Consider the following 19,905-nt stretch of genomic DNA (forward strand, 5'->3'; position numbering starts at 1 on the left):
CTGGAGTGGTATAACACTTGCGCCATTGGACTCGAGAGAAGTAGAAACGTGTTCTCTGGAGTGATGAATCACGCTTCACCAACTGGTAGTCCGACGTACAAATCTGGGTTTGGCAGATGCAAGGAAAACGCTACCTGCCCCAATGCATAGTACATGTAAAGTTTGAGACATCTGTGGCATTGCGTTGTGTGACAAAACTACACATTTTAGAGTGGACTTTTATTGTCCCCAGCACAAGGTTTACCTGTGTAATGATCATGAGTTTAATCAACTTCTTGATATGCCACAACTGTCAGTTGGATGGATTATCTTGGCAAATGAGAAATGTCCACTAACAGGGATGTAAACAAATTCTGCACAAAATTTGAGTGAAATAAGCTTTTTATACATATTTTATTTCAGCTCATGAAACATGCGATCAACACTTCATGTTGTGTATTTTTTTGTTCAGTGTATTGTAAGAGGTTAGTAGTGGATCATACCAAGTGCAAATAGGGGAGATTAGACATTTTAAAAACGAGTATTTAGCTTATCGTGCGCATTCACGAGGGGTTTGAATATAAGTATACCATGTTAAATCGACCTAAATATATAGGGATAAATTGAGCAAAAAATAATGGGCTTTTGGATCAAATATTGACAAAGAGAGAAGCCGAGCACTCCTATCACCGCTCTGCCTGTAGCCTATTACTAAAAGATCTTGAGTTTGTTTCGCACAACACTACACCGGCAGTATAGGACCAGAGACGCAACACGAGTGATGATGTCTCCCCCGTGCATGTGCTTCTGTCACAATTTCATTCCTTGAGACGCTTCTTTCCGAAAAAGACCAACATCTGAATTTGACAGAAGACGAATCTATACTAAAGGTAAACATCATTTATAATAAATATATGTTTTGAGCTGAATAGAATGTTGTTGCATTGCGCAGGATGTGGGCAGTGAGCGTATGATGAAATACCGCACATGGATGGCACTACAGAGGAGATGCGGCTGGGCGGGGAGGGAGGAATTAATTTATGTTCATTCCTTCAACAAATTGTCTCTTGAATAAACAACATGGCGCCAGGTATTCCTCTCATCCATTACTTTTTTGACATGTAGGCTATGTATTTAATCATGCATTTTTTTTGTATCCACATACACATGCATGTCTTGCCTTTTTAATGGCTTTATGTAGCCCGTTATAGTGGAATATGCCATACGGCGAGGTATTAATTAGGAACATGGAACGATTTCTTATTTCATCATAAATAGAAATGCACATGTACATTTCATACAGTAGTCAAATGTTATTAACAAGACAATATGAATAGGTTTCAATCTTTCTGTATATAGGCTACAGCCTAGTCTACTACTCCACCTACACCCTAAAATGTACGTTTATTTGCTGATGAAATGAAGCCCATACTTAATGAATGAACAATGCTAATCTGGAAGTGGTCAAAGGAAATCATTTTGGGGTTTCATTTATGCACAATGGGGATTTTAAGAACTATCGGCCGAAGCATGATCACATCACAACTATTATACTAATACCTTAATAGGGGCTATATTCGGGGTCATTTTTTGTTACATTTTACGTCTGTTGGTTTTCTCTGCGCTCATGTTGAGTTGCGAGGACAATGCGTGTTTGGGTTGGTATGCAAATTGCCTCGTGCTTGGCGTTGGGGATGAATTATTTAGAGGCGAGGATACATGATCGTCTCGATATCAGACCTGTCATAGCAAAAGTCCAATCCATGTTTCAATAAATGTAAACAATAAATAGACAATGGCACATTCGTCGATTTTGGTCACATTTGTCATATGATTTCCTTGTGCGGAATTGATTATTCTAAGATATTCAGTAAATTAAAAACAGGAACACAAATCATTTATGTTATAATTATTTGTCCTCAACAATTGCCCAAGGCAAGTTTTCTAACATGTGCACACACCAGGTTGGACACCATCCAGACTACCATGTCTGGCTGATGAAGTATGAGGGTGATTCTATTCAAATCAAGTGTGGTCACAGACTGTGGATAGGAAGGAAATTACATTAATATTAATAGTTTTGGTTTAATTGATAAAAAGAATGGAAACTTTTTGTTTTTGACAGACCCAGACCCCACCCCCCCTTACTTCCTCTCTCCTCCGCTCCCTTCTTTGAGTAAATACAGTAAATATTTCTATGTGCATTGTTGTGATGTCATACACAGACTGTATCTGATTTCTTTAAAACATGAGTTCTGTGTCACCATCAGGGAGTGGTGATATCACCAATACACACTCTCATTCTGCCTTTACTGGAGTTGTGGATGTTGTACCCTAGTATTTTGTTTGATTTCCTTTTGCCATATGCTGATGAGGAAAGGTTCAATATTGTAGTCTGATTTTCATAAAACATGGGTCCTGTGTTAACATCTAACAGTTATTGCATCGCCATGAATCATACACCCTCATGCTGTTTTCCCCTCAGGCATTTTGTGACGATGAAGAAATAAACAACTCCTCAACCCTCCATCACAAACCTCCAAGACAGATACTTTATCCAACCCCTGACAGACCATCTCTTAGCCCTTGCCTTGTACAGACACTACCCGGATCTCAGAATAACTACCAGAACTGCACTGCTCCCACACCCCTCCCGCAACTAGCCCAAAGACATTCCACCCCTCGCCCTGGTCTGCTTTATCAAATGCCCAAAAACAGCAAGGCCGTCAAGAGAGAGCTTGACGATGATGTCAGGGAGTCCGTCAAAGACCTGCTATCCAACGAGGACACTTGTGATGATTCCTTTAAGAAGAGCTCGCTGATCGTGAGAGGCGGCAGAGGTGATGGGGAAGGGAAGGAGCTTAGCCTCAACGGAGACATGGACGTGGAGGACGAAGGCTCGGACACAGAAGATGATGCAGCGAGGCCAGCCTGGAACAGCAAGCTGCAGTACATCCTGGCCCAGGTGGGCTACTCTGTAGGCCTGGGCAATGTCTGGAGGTTCCCCTACCTGTGTCAGAAGAACGGAGGAGGTGAGTGGCTGTTGTTCTTATTGGTTTGAGTGTAGAAGTCGCCTGCCCATGGCGTTAGGATTTGGAGAGGTTAGCCTGCCACATTTTGTGTTTGTGTGTGTTGCTCTTAAGGGTAAACCTCCTGCTGATCAACATCACAGTGGTCACATGACTGTCTGAGTGTCTCTGTCTCTCCTCTTTTAATAGCTAACAGCTTACCTAGTAACAATCACCAAATGGCACAATGAACCACACCGAAATAGGTAACAATAACAGTAACCCCCCAAATAAGTTATTTTAACCTCTCTGGGATATGTGGGGCGCTAGCGTCCCACCTGGCCAAAAGCCAGTGAAAAAGCAGAGCAGAGCGCCAAATTCAAATAAATTACTATAAAAATCAAACTTTCATGAAATCACACATGCAAGATAGCAAATTAAAGCTACACGTGTTGTGAATCCAGCCAACATGTCAGATTGCTTGCTGTCAAATGCTTTTCAGCGAAAGCAAACGATGCTATTATCTGAGGCTAGCACCTCCGTAAACAAAGAGAGAAACCATATTTCAACCCTGCAGGCGCGACACAAAACGCAGAAATAGATATATAATTCATGCCTTACCTTTGACGAGCTTCTTTTGTTGGCACTCCAATATGTCCCATGAACATCACAAATGGTCCTTTTGTTCGGTTAATTAGCAGCCAGTTGAATTTGGGCATTTCATCCAGACATGAAAATACTGCCCCCTGTCACCAAGAAGTTAATGACTCCATCCTAAGTGTATGTAAACTTCCGACTGTATATATATATATATATTTATATATACATGTGGATGTATTTCAAGGCCTACTTTCAAACTCAGTGCCTCTTTGCTTGTCATCATGGGAAAATCAAAAGAAATCAGCCAAGACCTTAGAAAAAGAATTGTAGACCTCCACAAGTCTGGTTCATCCTTGGGAGCAATTTCCAAACACCTGAGGGTACGACGTTCATCTGTACAAACAATAGTACGCAAGTATAAACACCATGGGACCACGCAGCCGTCATACCGCTCAGAAAGGAGACTCATTCTGACTCCTAGAGATGAACGTACTTTGGTGCGAAAAGTGCAAATCAATCCCAGAACAACAGGACATTGTGAAAATGCTGGAGGAAACAGGTACAAAAGTATCTATATCCACATTAAAACGAGTCCTATATCGACATAACCTAAAAGGCCGCTCAGCAAGGAAGAAGACACTGCTCCAAAACCGCCATAAAAAAGCCAGACTATGGTTTGCAACTGCACATGGGGACAAAGATCGTACTTTTTGGAGAAATGTCCTCTGGTCTGATGAAGCAAAAATAGAACTGTTTGGCCATAATGGCAATCGTTATGTTTGGAGGAAAAAGAGGGAGGCTTGCAAGCTGACAAACACCATCCCAACCGTGAGGCACGGGGGTGGAAGCATCATGTTGTGGGGTGCTTTGCTGCAGGAGGGCCTGGTGCACTTCACAAAATAGATGGCGTCATGAGGCAGGAAAATTATGTGGATATATTGAAGCAACATCTCAACACATCAGTCAGGAAGTTAAAGCTTGGTCGCAAATGCGTCTTCCAAGTGGACAATGACCCCAAGCATACTTCTAAAGTCGTGGCAAAATGGCTTAAGGACAACAAAGTCAAGGTATTGGAGTGGCCATCACAAAGCTCTGACCTCAAACCTATAGAAAATTTGTCGGCAGAACTGAAAAAGCATGTGCGAGCAAGGAGGCCTACAAACCTGACTCAGTTACACCAACTTTGTCAGGAGGAATGGGCCAAAATTCACCCAACATATTGTGGGAAGCTTGTGGAAGGCTACCCGAAACGTTTGACCCAAGTTAAACAATTTATAGGCAATGCTACCAAATACTAATTGAGTGTATGTAAAGTTCTGAACCACTGGGAATGTGATGAAAGAAATAAAAGCTGAAATAAATCATTCTCTCTACTATTATTCTGACATTCTTAAAATTAAGTGGTGATCCTAACTGACCTAAGACAGGACATTTTTACTAGGATTTAATGTCAGGAATGATTTAAAACTGAGTTTAAATGTATTTGGCTAAGGTGTATGTAAACTTCCGACTTCATCTGTATATACATATTTTATTTTGATTGAATATTTAAACGTACAATCTACCTGCAGTGAAACCACTCAACATTTACATTTACATTACATTTAAGTCATTTAGCAGACGCTCTTATCCAGAGCGACTTACAAATTGATGCGTTCACCTTAAGACATCCAGTGGAACAGCCACTTTACAATAGTGCATCTAAATCTTCTAAGGGGGGAGGGGGTGAGAAGGATTACTTTATCCTATCCTAGGTATTCCTGAAAGAGGTGGGGTTTCAGGTGTCTCCGGAAGGTGGTGATTGACTCCGCTGTCCTGGCGTCGTGAGGGAGTTTGTTCCACCATTGGGGGGCCAGAGCAGCGAACAGTTTTGACTGGGCTGCGCGGGAACTGTACTTCCTCAGTGGTAGGGAGGCGAGCAGGCCAGAGGTGGATGAACGCAGTGCCCTTGTTTGGGTGTAGGGCCTGATCAGAGCCTGGAGGTACTGAGGTGCCGTTCCCCTCACAGCTCCGTAGGCAAGCACCATGGTCTTGTAGCGGATGCGAGCTTCAACTGGAAGCCAGTGGAGAGAGCGGAGGAGCGGGGTGACGTGAGAGAACTTGGGAAGGTTGAACACCAGATGGGCTGCGGCGTTCTGGATGAGTTGTAGGGGTTTAATGGCACAGGCAGGGAGCCCAGCCAACAGCGAGTTGCAGTAATCCAGACGGGAGATGACAAGTGCCTGGATTAGGACCTGCGCTGCTTCCTGTGTGAGGCAGGGTCGTACTCTGCGGATGTTGTAGAGCATGAACCTACAAGAACGGGCCACCGCGTTGATGTTAGTTGAGAACGACAGGGTGTTGTCCAGGATCACGCCAAGGTTCTTAGCGCTCTGGGAGGAGGACACAATGGAGTTGTCAACCGTGATGGCGAGATCATGGAACGGGCAGTCCTTCCCCGGGAGGAAGAGCAGCCCTCCCACCAAGTCATTTCGGGACACGAACCCTCCTTGATTCTTGCATTGTTTTATATATCAACTCATACACCCTATTCCATGGAATCGGTACATCAAAAATCTCTTCCTAGCTATTTTGTAATCTGTATGGCACAGTTGTCAACATCCCGGTCCTCAAATGAAACTTGTATCCTTTATATTGGACAGACATACCAGTTCTCTACCACTGCCACCTGCCTACTCCAGTTTTGCTGTAATGCTGTGATCAATTGGTTGTAGTCTTGGATTGAGCAGACCATTCCATACAATTCCGATAGCTCCATGAAAGACATAAATCTACAATTCCAATTTACAATATCATTTAAAAATCAAAAGGCCCCTTTCAAACATAAATACAGGTCTTTTATCAACTTGCACATTTGAGTTTAACCATAATATTTTTTGTAATATTTGTTATATATCTTTTCTGTGGGATAAAATTGAAATTGTAACCAGCTCTGCAATGCTTGTTTTAAATCTGTGCAATCTGCACAAAGGCAATACGGCCATTTTTAAACAAGGGATGAGCTTTTCTTCATAATCTACTTGAGAACCATTTTGGGTTCAAGTAAAACGTTTGTATAAGTGAAGCTTTTATAGAAAGGTTTAGTGCTTTTATATTTAATAGTCTCAGCCCAACCAGTTCATATTCATTATATAGATAGGCACACCTTATCCCAGATAAAGCAAAATATTTTTGCTCATATTTTTTTTAAATTAACGAATCATCAGGAGTAGGCAGCGCCATAAGTGAGTTAACTGAGATATGACTAAGGAGTTAATCAGTGTAATTTTTTCCCCATAAATAGACAGGTATTTACCTCTCCATGGTTGCAGGATCTTGTCTGTTATTACTAGTTTTCTCATGAAATTCATTGTGGGGAGCTCTTTGATATATTTCGCGATATGAATACTGAGTAGGTCTACTTCATCGTCAGCCCATTTTAAAGGTAAACTGCAGGGTAATGTCAAAGTTGTATTTTTTAAAGATCCAGTACGTAATATGTTACACTTGTCATAATTAGAGAGTACAGAAAAGTTATCTAGATCTTCAATGAGACATTGCAGGGATCTAGCTTGCAGACTTAAAGCTTGAGTCATCGGCATACATGGACATCTTTGTATTTAAGCCTTGCATTTGTAATCCTCTAATGTTGTTATTTGACAGCAGACCCCCCTTTTTTAATGCCTCTTTACAGTTCAAATCTCTCTGAGAAGTAGCTGCTATTTACTATTTTACACCTGGGGTTGCTATACATTACTTTTACCCATTGAATAAGATATTTCTTTTTAAATTCAGGCATTTATACTGTATATAAAATCCAGTCTTACTTCATCAAAGGCCTTTTCAAAATATGCTATAAATACCAGGCCTGGCTTCTTTAGAAGTTTCATGTTGTTCTATTATTTCTAGTAGTTGTCGTATATTATCTCCAATGTATTGTCCATGTAAAAAACCTGTCTGATCAGGATAAAACAGTACCTGGAAAACCTTTTTAATTCTGAATGCTATGCATTTCGCTAGTATTGTTTTGTGTAAGAGGCATCCAGTTTTCTAGCTGGACTGGATCTTTATATTTGCCATCATGGTCTTGTTTTAATAATAGTGAAATCAGACCTTCCTGCTGAGTACCTGAAAGACTACCATTTCTATAGAAGTAGTTAAAACAAGCTAATAATGGAGATTACCGGTAAGCTATCAAGCCCTGGTTTCTTTTTCCAGACTGAAAGGATTTAGTAGCCTCAAAAAGTTATTCCTGGCCTTCGCACTGATATTTTGTTAATTCCCCCCCCCAAAATATATTATTTGGAAATAATTCCTTACATCATTCAGAGGGTGCGGAGAAAAAGAAAAAGAAAACATGTTTCTAAAATATTTAGCTTCCTCCTTTAAAATGTCATTCGGAGACTCATGGATGACTCCGTCTTTAGTAACGAGTTTCTGCAAGTCATTTTTGAAAGCGTTCCTGTGTTGAAGATTCAGGAATAATTTGGTACATTTTTCTCCATATTCCATCCAGTTTGATTTATTTTTTGTAATAGATTGCATTAGATCATTCTTGAAGAAGATCCTCCACTTCTTTTTTGTTTTTCCTCTAACTTGATTTATATCTCTGTAGTACCATATTTATTGATATCTACCTGCACTATTAGTTCCTGTATTTCCCTTGTTAGTCTTGTCTCTTTAGACAAACTGAATTAAATAACATCTGAAGGTACATTTTAAACGTATCCCAATCAATAAAGGGATTTGCTGAACTTATGTTGCACGTGGAAATTCTGTTATGTTATGTGAAGGCCAATTCGATGATGGCCGATCGCATTCTGTCTCCTATCAATACTTTTTAACATTTGATGCAAAGTGAGAAAAAGACAAGAAAGTAATCAAGATGACTAGCTTGATTAAGTCTGCATGTATATCTCACAATGTCAGGGTTGTAGGGATTTCCTTTACGGACCATTGATGTACTTAGCACTGTGTTATAGTCTCCCACCATAATGATTGGATCGTTTGTTACCTGTAAGTTCAATAGATTGGTATAAATATTTTTGAAAAAGTATGGATCATCCTGATCTGGACTATATAGACAAGTTTGACATCAGCAAACTGCTCACCCACACGATGCCATAAATGCTGACTGCCATCTGCCCGGTACAATTGAAACCGGGATTCATCTGTGAGCATGCAGAGAACTTTTATGAAAGTTTTTGCCGATATTCTTTGGTTATGCAAACCCACAGTTTAACATTTTCGGTGGCTGGTCTCAGATGATCCCGCGGGTGAAGAAACCAGATGTGGAGGGCCGGCGTGGTTACACCTGGTCTGCAGTTGTGAGGTCGGTTGGACATACTGCCAAATTCTCTAAAATGGCATTATGTTAGAGAAATTAACATTCAATTATCTGGTAACAGCTCTGGTGGACATTCCTGCAGTCAGCATGCCAATTGCACAATCTCTCAAAACTTGAGACATTTGTGGCATTGTGTTGTGTAACAAAACTGCACATTTTAGAGTGGCCTTCTACTGTCACCAGCACAAGGTGCACCTGTGTAATGATTATGCTGTTCAATCAGCTTCCTGATATGCCACACCTGTCAGGTGGATGGATTATCTTGACAAAGGAGAATTGCTTTCTAACAGGGATGTAAACTAATTCGTGACCGATTGTCTCGATTCGGTCCTATGTAGCAACATTTTAAATTGTGTTTTTTTTACATTGAATTAGCTCAAGCTCATCCTCCCCAATTAAGGTACCACCAATCTCCTGTGGTCTACAACCATTCAGCATCTTAAGCCTTCACCCCAATCATCTCTTTAAGAATTCACATGTGAGGCCATGTGCTAAACAGAGTGAGTAAGGTAGTGTAGTAAGCATCCAAAGATTTCAAGGCTAAAAGTGGTGAAAGTAGTAGCAAAAATACACTTTATCTAGTCCTTGGCCTGTATCCTAATCTAACTTTGGTACAGGTCATGTTGTTCTTCACATTACCGTCTCTGATAAATACACACTATATCAATTAAAATCAATGTTTATCACATGCACAGGATACAGAAAGTGCATATTTGCATAGTAGCAATATAACAATTTGAAAGTGTCCAGATAAATATTGTGTTCATATTTTACCATTATTAGATGATTCTTACCCAGACAAATGTTGCACAATCCAGGTGTGAAAGACTCACAGCTATAAATGCTGCCAAAGGTGATTCTAACATGTATTGACTCGGGGGGTTGAATACTTATCTAATCAAGATACAATGCCTTCAGAAAGTATTAATACCCATTGAATTATTACACATTTTGTGTTACAGCCTGAATTTAAAAAATTCAGGCTGGATTGTACAATATTTGCATTATTCTTCTACAAAATCTTCAAGCTCTGTCAAATTTGTTGTTGATCATTGCTAAACAACCATTCAAGTCTTGCTTAAGTAGATTAGGGTCAAAACTCGGCCGTTCACAAACTCCAGTGTAGATTTGGCCTTGTGTTTTAGGTTATTTTCCTGCTGAAAGGTTAATTCAGCTTCACATGTCAGGTGGAAAGCAGACTGAACCAGGTTTTCCTCTAGGATTTTGCCTGTGCTCATCTCCATTTCATTTTTTTTTATCCTGAAAAACTCCTGCACAGTCATCCTATTTCCCAAGTAAAAATAGCCAAAACATCACCCATAATATTTTTACACAAATAAAATGCTCAGAATTGAAGAAATTGTACCCTCTCTCATCTCTAACTATCAGGGAGCCTGAAAGAACAGAATGAGTGGGCGGGGATCTTTTATTAATGAGTTTGCCTTGACTGACAGCTCTTTGAAACACTCATGTGGTTGTTGCCAGGTAAACATGCACATGTAAACAAGGTAAACATGCACGTCATTGAGGACCATGTAAATAATGGGCCACATGTCATTCCGAACAGAAATAGTGTACCTCACCCCATTGCCTCAGCAAAATGCTAACATGGCCAACAGAGCTGATCGTGGACTTTTGATATCAGACAAACAGCAGCAATACACAATTGCATAACTATTGTTTTCTAACTAATTATAGAATACAGTTCACTGAATACACTTCTTCACAATAATTAGTAAACCCTGTGTCACTTTAGAAGCTCAGATATAAGGGAGTGTACTTGAAAAGAGCATACAATAAGTGAGCTGGACAATTTATTGGTGCCTCTATTAGCATTATAAATTACAATATGTATTGCTCAGATATTTATTTGATGAGCTACAATAGGCAAGCATAGCGGAAATATTGATCAACATGAAATAAATGCGAGAAATAATGGTGAGACGTCATTTGACAAAAGATTCAAACCATAAGCCTAATAGTATAGCCACACAGCCGACCAACAGTGTGCAGGACCCATTGATTCATACAATTTGTATCACTCATGTCCCATCTGAATGCTTGAAAATAACAATGCAAATTAACAAAATGTGATGTCACGTAAAAGTGAATTACTTAGGCTTTAGGAAATGCAACCAACGACAGAGATTGATTAACATTTGTACATTTTATTCATTTAGCAGACGTTCTTATCCAGAGGGACTTACAATTAGTCCATTCATCTTTAGATAGCTAGGTGGGACAAACATATCACAGTCATATTAAGTAAAACATTATTTTTTGGGGGGGAGGGGGTGCAGGCGGGTGCTGTGGGATTATTTAAGATACTCTTTTGAAGAGGTAGGGTTTCAGACGTTTTCAGAAGATGGGCAGGGACTCTGCTGTCCTAGCTTCAGAGGGAAGGGGAGAGGGTTTTCTGTTATTTGTGAATAACCATTTCAATTATGAAATATTTGGTTTGGCACTTTTTGGTGAAGCTTTTCTGTGTTTGTATTTGGAGTGTGTGCCTGAAATGCTCAATTGATTTGAAACGAATAACTATGACTTACAGCATGTTGAGTCTGTCTTCAAATGAAATGTATTTGTATAACCCTTCTTACATCAGCTGATATATCAAAAGTGCTGTACAGAAACCCAGCCTAAAACTCCAAACAGCAAGCAATGCAGGTGTAGAAGAACGGTGGCTACGAAAAACTCCCTAGAAAGGACAAAACCTAGAGAGGAACCAGGCTATGAGGGGTGGCCAGTCCTCTTCTGGCTGTGCCGGGTGGAGATTATAACAGAACATGGCCAAGATGTTCAAATGTTCATAAATGACCAGCATGGTCAAATAATAATAATCACAGTAGTTGTCAAGGGTGCAACAAGTCAGCACCTCAGGAGTAAATGTCAGTTGGCTTTTCATAGCCGATCATCGAGAGTATCTCTACCACTCCTGCTGTCTCTAGAGAGTTGAAAACTGCAGGTCTAGGACAGGTAGCACATCCGGTGAACAGGTCAGGGTTCCATAGCCGCAGGCAGAACAGTTGAAACTGGAGTAGCAGGACGGCCAGGTGGACTGTGGACAGCAATGAGTCATCATGCTGAAAGAAAGAAAGAAAGAAAGAAAGAAAGAAAGAAAGAAAGAAAGAAAGAAAGAAAGAAAAAGAGAAAGAAAGAAAGAAAAAAGAAAGAAAGAAAGAAAGAAAGAAAGAAAGAAAAAAGAAAAAGAAAAAGAAAGAAAAAGAGAAAGAAAGAAAAAGAGAATTAGAGAGAGCATACTTAAATTCACACAGGACACCAGATAAGACAGGAGAAATACTCCACATATAACAGACTGACCCTAGCCCCACGACACAAACTACTGCAGAATAAATACTGGAGGCTGAGACAGGAAGGGTCAGGAGACACTGTGGCCCCATCCGATGATACCCCCCGACAGGGCCAAACAGGCAGGATATAACCCCACCCACTTTGCCAAAGCACATCCCCCACACCATTAGAGGAATATCTTCAACCACCAACTTACCATCCTGAGACAAGGCCGAGTATAGTCCACAAAAATCTCTGCCACGGCACAACCCAAAGGGGGGGGGTCAACCCAGGCAAGAAGACCACGTCAGCGACTCAACCCACTCAAGTGGCGCACCCCTCCTAGGGACGGCATGGAAGAGCACCAGTAATCCAGTGACTCAGTCTTCACAGTATATCCTCCCTTCTTTGCCTTGGGAAAGCTATATCACCGCATTCATGCAGCTGTGGTTGCCAGGGAAGCTGTGCAGACAGAGTAGATGTTGAATTTCTTAAAATGTCCATCATTACAGATTGATGATAGTGGAAAGACAAAAGGAGATGGAAAGTGAAATAATAACCCACCTCCCCCACCCTCTAATCATCATGATTAGCCCCAATGACACAAGATACATCAACTAAGACAACCCACACAATGGAATGGCAAAATTTGATTTTCAAGGAATGTGGGCAACATTCCTTAATGTCAGCTGTGTGCTGGCAGTTCTCAGACTCAATGTAGGGAGCTTATGGATGGAATAACAAAAACCATAGTGACCATCAGGTGTGCTACAGAAAATATATTGTTCACAAGTTAAACCAGCCACCGTGTCAGACTCATCAAACTCTAATACCTACATTATGTGGAGTAACTGCAATATTGATCCATCCACAGCTTTTTTCCTATGACAGCCATTAACCCATAAGATAAGCCCTGTCTTAGCCGGGGGAGGGTGGGAGGCGAGGGCGGGAGGGACCTCCACAATTCTGGTTCATCCTTGGGAGCAATTTCCAAATGCCTGAAGGTACCACGTCCTGTGCACAAACAATAGTATGCAAGTATAAACACCATGGGACCGCGTAGCCGTCATACCGCTCAGGAACTGCACATGGGGACAAAGATCATAAGTTTTGGTGAAATGTCCTCTGGTCTGATGAAACATAAATATAACTGTTTGTTAGGAGGAAAAATGGGGAGGCTTGCAAGCAGAAGAACACCATCCCAACCGTGAAGCACGGGGTGGCAGCATCATGTTGTGGGGGTGCTTTGCTGCAGGAGAGACTGGTGCACGTCACAAAATAGATGGCATCATGAGGCAGGGAAATTATGTGGATATATTGAAGCAACATCTCAAGACCTCAGTCAGGAAGTTAATGCTTAGTTGCAAATGGGTCTTCCAAATGGACAATAACCCCAAGCATACTTCCAAAGTTGTGGCAAAATAGCTTACCCCAGCACATTAACTCAGTACCGGTACCCCTGTATTTAGCCTCATTATTGTTATGTAATCTTTTCTTTTACTTATTTAGCAAATATTTTATTAACTCTATTTATTGAACTGCATTGTTGGTTAAGGTCCACACCTGTTGTATTCGGCGCATGTGACAAATACAATTTGATTTGAAATAATTAGGTAACATTTTTGAAAAGCATCTGTTCACTTTGACATGATGGACTATTGTTTGTAGGCCAGTGAGCAAAACATGTAAATTTAATCCATTTTAAGTTCAGGCTGTAACACAACAAAATGTGGAAAAAGTCTAGGGCTGTAAATACTTTCTGAAGTCACTGTATATGAATGGAAAAGGTGTGTACAGCAGTAGTTACGTATATAGGATGAGCCATTAGTAGAATACAGTATATACATATACAGTCGGTAAAACAGCATGTAAACATTATTAAAGTGACCAGTGTTCAATGACTCCATATACTGTACATAGGGAAAAGCGGTCTCTAAGGTGCAAGGTATAGTACCGGTTGGTAGTCGGCTAGTAACAGGTTCAAGGAAGAGTACTGTGCGGAGGCCGGTTAGTGGTGAGTATTTAACTCTGATGGCCTGGAGATAAAAATCTGTTTATCAGTCTCTCGTCCCAACTTTGATGCACCTGTACTGTCTCCTAAGATGGTAGCGGGGTGAACAGGCTGTGGCTCCGGTGGCAGAGGTCTTTGATGATCTTCTTGGCCTTTCTGTGACACCGGGTACTGTAGATGTCCTGGAAGGCAAGCAGTGTGCCACTGATGTGTTGGGCTGACCACACAATCCCGGTTGCAGACGCTGCAATTGCCGTACCAGGCGGTGATACAGCCCGACAGGGTGCTCTCAATGATGCACCTGTAGAATTTTGTGAGGGTCTTAGGGGCCAAGACAAAATTCTTCAGCCTCCTGAGATTGAAGAGGTGCTGTTTGAGCCTTCTTCACCACACCGTCTGTGTGAAGGGACCATTTCAGGTCGTCAGTAATGTACTTGATGGTTTTGACTCTCCACTGCGGCCCCGTTGATGTGGATAGGGGCATGCTCTTTCTGCTGTCTCCTGTAAGTCCACGATCAGCTCCTTTGTTTTGTTTGAGGGAGTGGTTATTTTCCTGGCACCACTCCGCCAGGGTGATTGAGTTGGAGACGTGTGTGGCCATAAAAGGTTTTAAAAAAAGGTGAAAATTATCAGTGTGGTTGGAAACATGTTGAGCCAGTATGAGAGGAGATACAGTAGGTTTCGTGTAATAGATACATTTCCAACTTGCTTTGGTTCCTGGTTGACGAGTAGGCCTATCTGCCGTTCCGGGCCAGCTAATCTTGTTTTCAGGAGGCTGAAACCAGTGACCAAATTTTCCTCAACCAGTGACTTTTTTGTTTTCCAGACAAAAAAAACAACAACTTTGTTCTGAAACTATAGCTTATTGTCAGATGTGATATCCTTATTTCTGATTCACAATGAGTGACTTTGCAGTTAAATTAGTTAGAAGCAAAACAGTTAAAGGCTTGGAGGTTTGTTTTTATTCAAGTGATCTACTGACTATACATTGTATTCATCTCTTCCAGTTACTTGTGGCTATACGGCTCCTGCTGTAAAAACATTGAAAGATTATAGGACATGCTTAATGCCAACCACCATTTCCTTTGAACAAAGGTTTTTATGTGATCTCTATCTACCATGTGTCTTCCAGTTGCAGTCTCATGTCTTCTGAGTATGTTCTGATGCCCTGAGAGTATCTTCCTGAGAGACAGACAGACCCTGTGTTTTACGGAGCTGTGCTATTACGGGCTGTGTCTTAGTAATCCTCCCTATTAAGGAAATAAGGAATGTTATCTCTCTGATGTGGACTCAAGTAACCACAGCTCAATTTGGGTAAATTTGAGACCTGAGTAAATTCCAGCTTGATATACTATTTGGTGGCACCACACACCATGATGAGGGAAAATTACTTGAGTCGTGCGAGGACACAACGAGGCAGAAACTAGGACACAACGAGGCAGAAACTCACTACATGGTGTGTGTGTATGTGTGTGTGTGCGCGAGAGATACGGTTTCTGACCCTGGTGTGTTTCTTCTTCTCCACAGGGGCCTACCTGGTGCCCTACCTGATCCTTCTGATTGTGATTGGCATCCCCCTGTTCTTCCTGGAGCTGTCAGTGGGGCAGCGGATCCGCAGGGGCAGCATCGGGGTGTGGAACTACATCAGCCCTCGTCTGGGGGGCATCGGGTTTGCCAGCTGTGTGGTGAGTCAGCGGCACTGCCACTACGGGCACCACACCTTAGAAAAAGGGAAACACACACACACACACACACACACACACACACACACACACACACACACACACACACACACACACACACACACACACACACAGACAGAGACAGACAAAGGACAATAATTGAGAAAGGATAAGACAAGCTGCTTTAAAGAGTAACAGGTTTAGAGCAGAGGAAATTTGGGGTATTGAATAGGGCACAACACCTTTCTGCGAACTAACTGGCAGTGCGTGTCCAACATGACAACACGTGTTGGTTGAGCATGGTTTAATGTAGATCAGCATTCTGTATTCAGGATCCGTGTTGTTTAACTAGTGTGTTGCCTTGGCCTTGCTCCTCTGGGGTTTAGGTTTGGGTTGCTGTCACAATGTTTTTTTATTGATAAAAGCATTATAACGATAACTTTAGATGGATTTTATTGTGTTCAGGTTGTAATGATTTGGATTGTGCACAGCAAATGTGTGGTTAAAATCTCTGTGTTCAGAATTCCCTGATCGGTGATGTGGAGGTGGGGAGAGGGCATTCGTGGCAGGTGTGCCCCCTACCCAACTCTATGGTCACGTGAGGATGGAGGGCACTCGTTGAAGGTGTACCCGCTATATAACACTATGGCCAGGTATTTAAACGGGCAGGTTTGAGGGCGCCTCTTTTCAATCCGGGGTGCTTCACCCAGACAAAGTTGAGCAATTGGGCACGTCATACAACTCTCACACCAAGAAACAGTATGCGTCATTGAAATAGAAGCCATACAAACATACTCTACGGACCACAGGAGGTTGGTGGCACCCTAATTGGGGAGGACGGGCTCGTGGTAATTGCTGGAGCGGAATAGGTGGAATGGTGTCAAATACATTGCACATGGTTTCCTTGTGTTTGATGCCATTCCATTGGCTCCCTTCCAACCATTATTATGAGCTGTCCTCCCCTCAGCAGCCTTCACTGCTACAGACCCACCGGCTAGTCCATCCAATTCAAGACAAAGTCTCATGTCAGCAACTGTCAATCATTCCATGCCATGTATCATCACCTGAATATATAAAGACTCTTAAACCAAATTGCATCTCTGCCTCTGCCTGCTCTCTAACCATAGTCCGACAGTAGATGGGTATCACCATTACCTAGTTGTAAACCTCAATCATTTACACTCGGTGTGGAGGTAAAAGTGTTGTGAGCATTATATCTGAGTGATGATTCTAGTGGGGTTAACGCCATTTGGATTGAAATTGACGCCACCTGCAGTGAATAAATGAAGTGTTGATTGAATCACAGATGAAGCAACAGTTTGTGGTGTGGTTGTTACTCAACTATGTTGAGTTCATTTCCGTTAACTCTCTCAGAGTGAAAAAAATACTTGGGAGGGTTCTCAGGGTAGCCTAGTGGTTAGAGCGTTGGACTAGTAACCGGAAGGTTGCAAGTTCAAATCCCCGAGCTGACAAGTTACAAATCTGTCGTTCTGCCCCTGAACAGACAGTTAACCCAGTGTTCCTAGGCCGTCATTGAAAATAAGAATTTGTTCTTAACTGACTTGCCTAGTTAAATAAAGGTAAAATAAATATCCTATTTCCCAGCATGCTTTGTTGCAGGTATATTTTATAATAGTTTTTAATTTTTTAAATGTCTTTCTGCATGCACATTGATTGATTATTTGATCTAAGATAAATAACTGACAGTTTTCCAATCCAATCTGTAAGTGGTTGGGCCTATTGCCCCCATTACTGAGACTGTTCTTCCAGTTTAGATGGTTTAGGTAATCTTGTTTGACAAATTCCTCACCATAGCACTCATTCTGAATGCAGATTATGGGTGATGAGAAGTTTCAATATCCTCCCTATGTCTGGATTCCAATAGGAATTACAACATCCATGTCTCTGTCACAAGGCATTTGCCACACCCACAGTGTTATGGATCCAACCCTCTGGAGGTGTTAGTTTAACACTGTTTTGGTGGGTCAAATATAATTCCTAAGAAAGTGTTCAATTTCACATTGTTGGGTGTTAAAATTCTGATATGTGTGTATTCAACACTAACTTTTTGTTCTGCAGGTGTGCTTCTTTGTTTCCCTCTACTACAATGTGATCATTGGGTGGAGTCTCTTCTACTTCTCCCAGTCCTTCCAGCAGCCTCTGCCATGGCACGAGTGTCCCCTGGTCAAGAACAAAACCACAATGTGTAAGACACACACACTCACCTTCATCCAGCACACGCTCATATCTTCATTACACAAGAACTATACAGGTGGCTCTTCATAACTAGCATACAAGTTCATACAAAAACAGGTAATAAAGTCATAGTGCTTAGATACTTCCCAGTGAAAGCGATACAGTAAGCCATTAGCCATACTGTAGACACACAATCCATTATAAAGCGTGCTCTGGTCTAATCCGTGACAACCACCATTTTGTCTGTCCCTCCTCCCTCCAGTTGTGGTGCCTGAGTGTGAGAAGAGTTCGGCCACCACCTACTACTGGTACCGTGAGGCTTTGAACATCTCTGACTCCATCTCTGAGAGCGGAGGCCTCAACTGGAGGATGACCATTTGTCTCCTGGCCGCCTGGTCCATGGTCTGCCTCGCCATGATCAAGGGCATCCAGTCCTCCGGGAAGGTGAGAGAGAGAGTAAATGGGGGTGGGGAGCTTGGTGAGAAAGAGAGCTTGGTGTAAGGGAGCAAGTTTGAGAGAGAGAGAGAGAGAGAGAGAGAGCTAGATAGTTACGGTATTCCTGGTTTAGTCAGTTAGCCATTCAAATGGGAGTTGTGAGAGAAAGCTTGTTAGTTACTGTATACCTGATAGACCTTGACAGGTCTTCCTAATGGTAACTGACTGGAAAATCTGGAGCTCATTTGATCTGGGTTTGGATGTTACTGTAGCCAAGTTGAGAGTAGCGTGACTAGCATCCGGATGGATTAGCCGAACTGGCTAACAGTCGACATTGCTCTGCATCCGTTGCCATCTTCTTTAGCAGGTCATCTTGATCCTTTATCCATGTTCTCTCTTGTCATATGACTGCTATTAGCTGGCCAGTTACAAGGTCAGAGTCAAGGTCATTGGTTAAATAGCTAACACTTTTTTTTTCTTTCTAAGGCTTTAATCCCTATCGGAAAATTCTATGATGAAAACGTCGCTGTTGTTTTTAGCGTTAAGCCTTCATTCCGTGTCAGGCTGGAGGCAAGGCAGGAGAAACTGTGTCAGGTCTTTCTTAATCTACCCAGGGTGTGAAACATGTAAAGTTACTTGCATAACCATGGTTCTCTGATAATATGGGTGAGCTGTATCACATGTAGGGGTTCGCTGGGACTGCCTACTCTCTCAGAAGTACCGGTCAAAAGCATCTGTTGGAGACCGACAATTAAAGTGGCGAAGGATTGGAGACCCTCACTTCCATAAAGGAGCCAGTCTCCTGCCATCTGGATATTTTCAAGCATGCTTCTCTTCCTGACGCTCTGAATGTGGCGCTACATCTCACTCATGTTACCAGATAACCCGGGGTTACGCAAGTAGCCTTAAGTTCTCTTTCAAATACTCATTTTGATGTATCACGTGGGGATATGGCCAACTCCCGTTTTGCAAAATTAGACTCTCCGAAGCCAGGCAAGTCCCAACATCAGCCACCCTTAGAGGTCCCGAAGCTCTGAGAAGGTGCAGAGAGAACCCATTGGGAGAAACCTCATAACAAAGCGAGGGGAAGCACAAAATCTCAGTATAATGAGACGTCCCAAAAACAGTGTCCAAGAGGTAAACCCCCCTGTAGGAGAGGGCCCTTCCTGGCCCCACCGAAGGCTATCACCCTTGCACTATTATAAATAAATATTATGGTCCCATGATCCGGCAGGATATTGTCAAAAAGAGACGGGCCAACCCTCTAAGGGTGGTTGCCCAATGAGCGAAGAGCATGACACCCTTGCCCGACCTCACTTACAATCCAAGTAAATGTGAAACTTACAAACAGGACAACAGGGACGCCTTTCTAGGTAA

The 19,905-nt window shown here is 42.0% G+C and overlaps 1 protein-coding gene across 1 annotated transcript in view; it reads left to right on the forward strand.

The window, feature by feature from the left end:
- Nucleotides 1–701: 701 nt before the first annotated feature.
- LOC115109673 (sodium-dependent neutral amino acid transporter B(0)AT2-like) overlaps nucleotides 702–19,905 on the forward strand; it is a 44,918-nt gene continuing 25,714 nt past the window's right edge. Inside the window, exons 1-5 of the mRNA XM_029634879.2 lie at nucleotides 702–869; nucleotides 2,465–3,011; nucleotides 15,743–15,900; nucleotides 17,977–18,103; nucleotides 18,356–18,537. Coding sequence (XP_029490739.2) covers nucleotides 2,684–3,011; nucleotides 15,743–15,900; nucleotides 17,977–18,103; nucleotides 18,356–18,537 — 795 coding nt within the window. The 5' untranslated portion in view covers nucleotides 702–869; nucleotides 2,465–2,683. The remainder of the gene's footprint in view (nucleotides 870–2,464; nucleotides 3,012–15,742; nucleotides 15,901–17,976; nucleotides 18,104–18,355; nucleotides 18,538–19,905) is intronic.

This window comes from Oncorhynchus nerka, linkage group LG25, assembly GCF_034236695.1.
Source record: "Oncorhynchus nerka isolate Pitt River linkage group LG25, Oner_Uvic_2.0, whole genome shotgun sequence".
Taxonomy (NCBI): Eukaryota; Metazoa; Chordata; class Actinopteri; order Salmoniformes; family Salmonidae; genus Oncorhynchus; species Oncorhynchus nerka.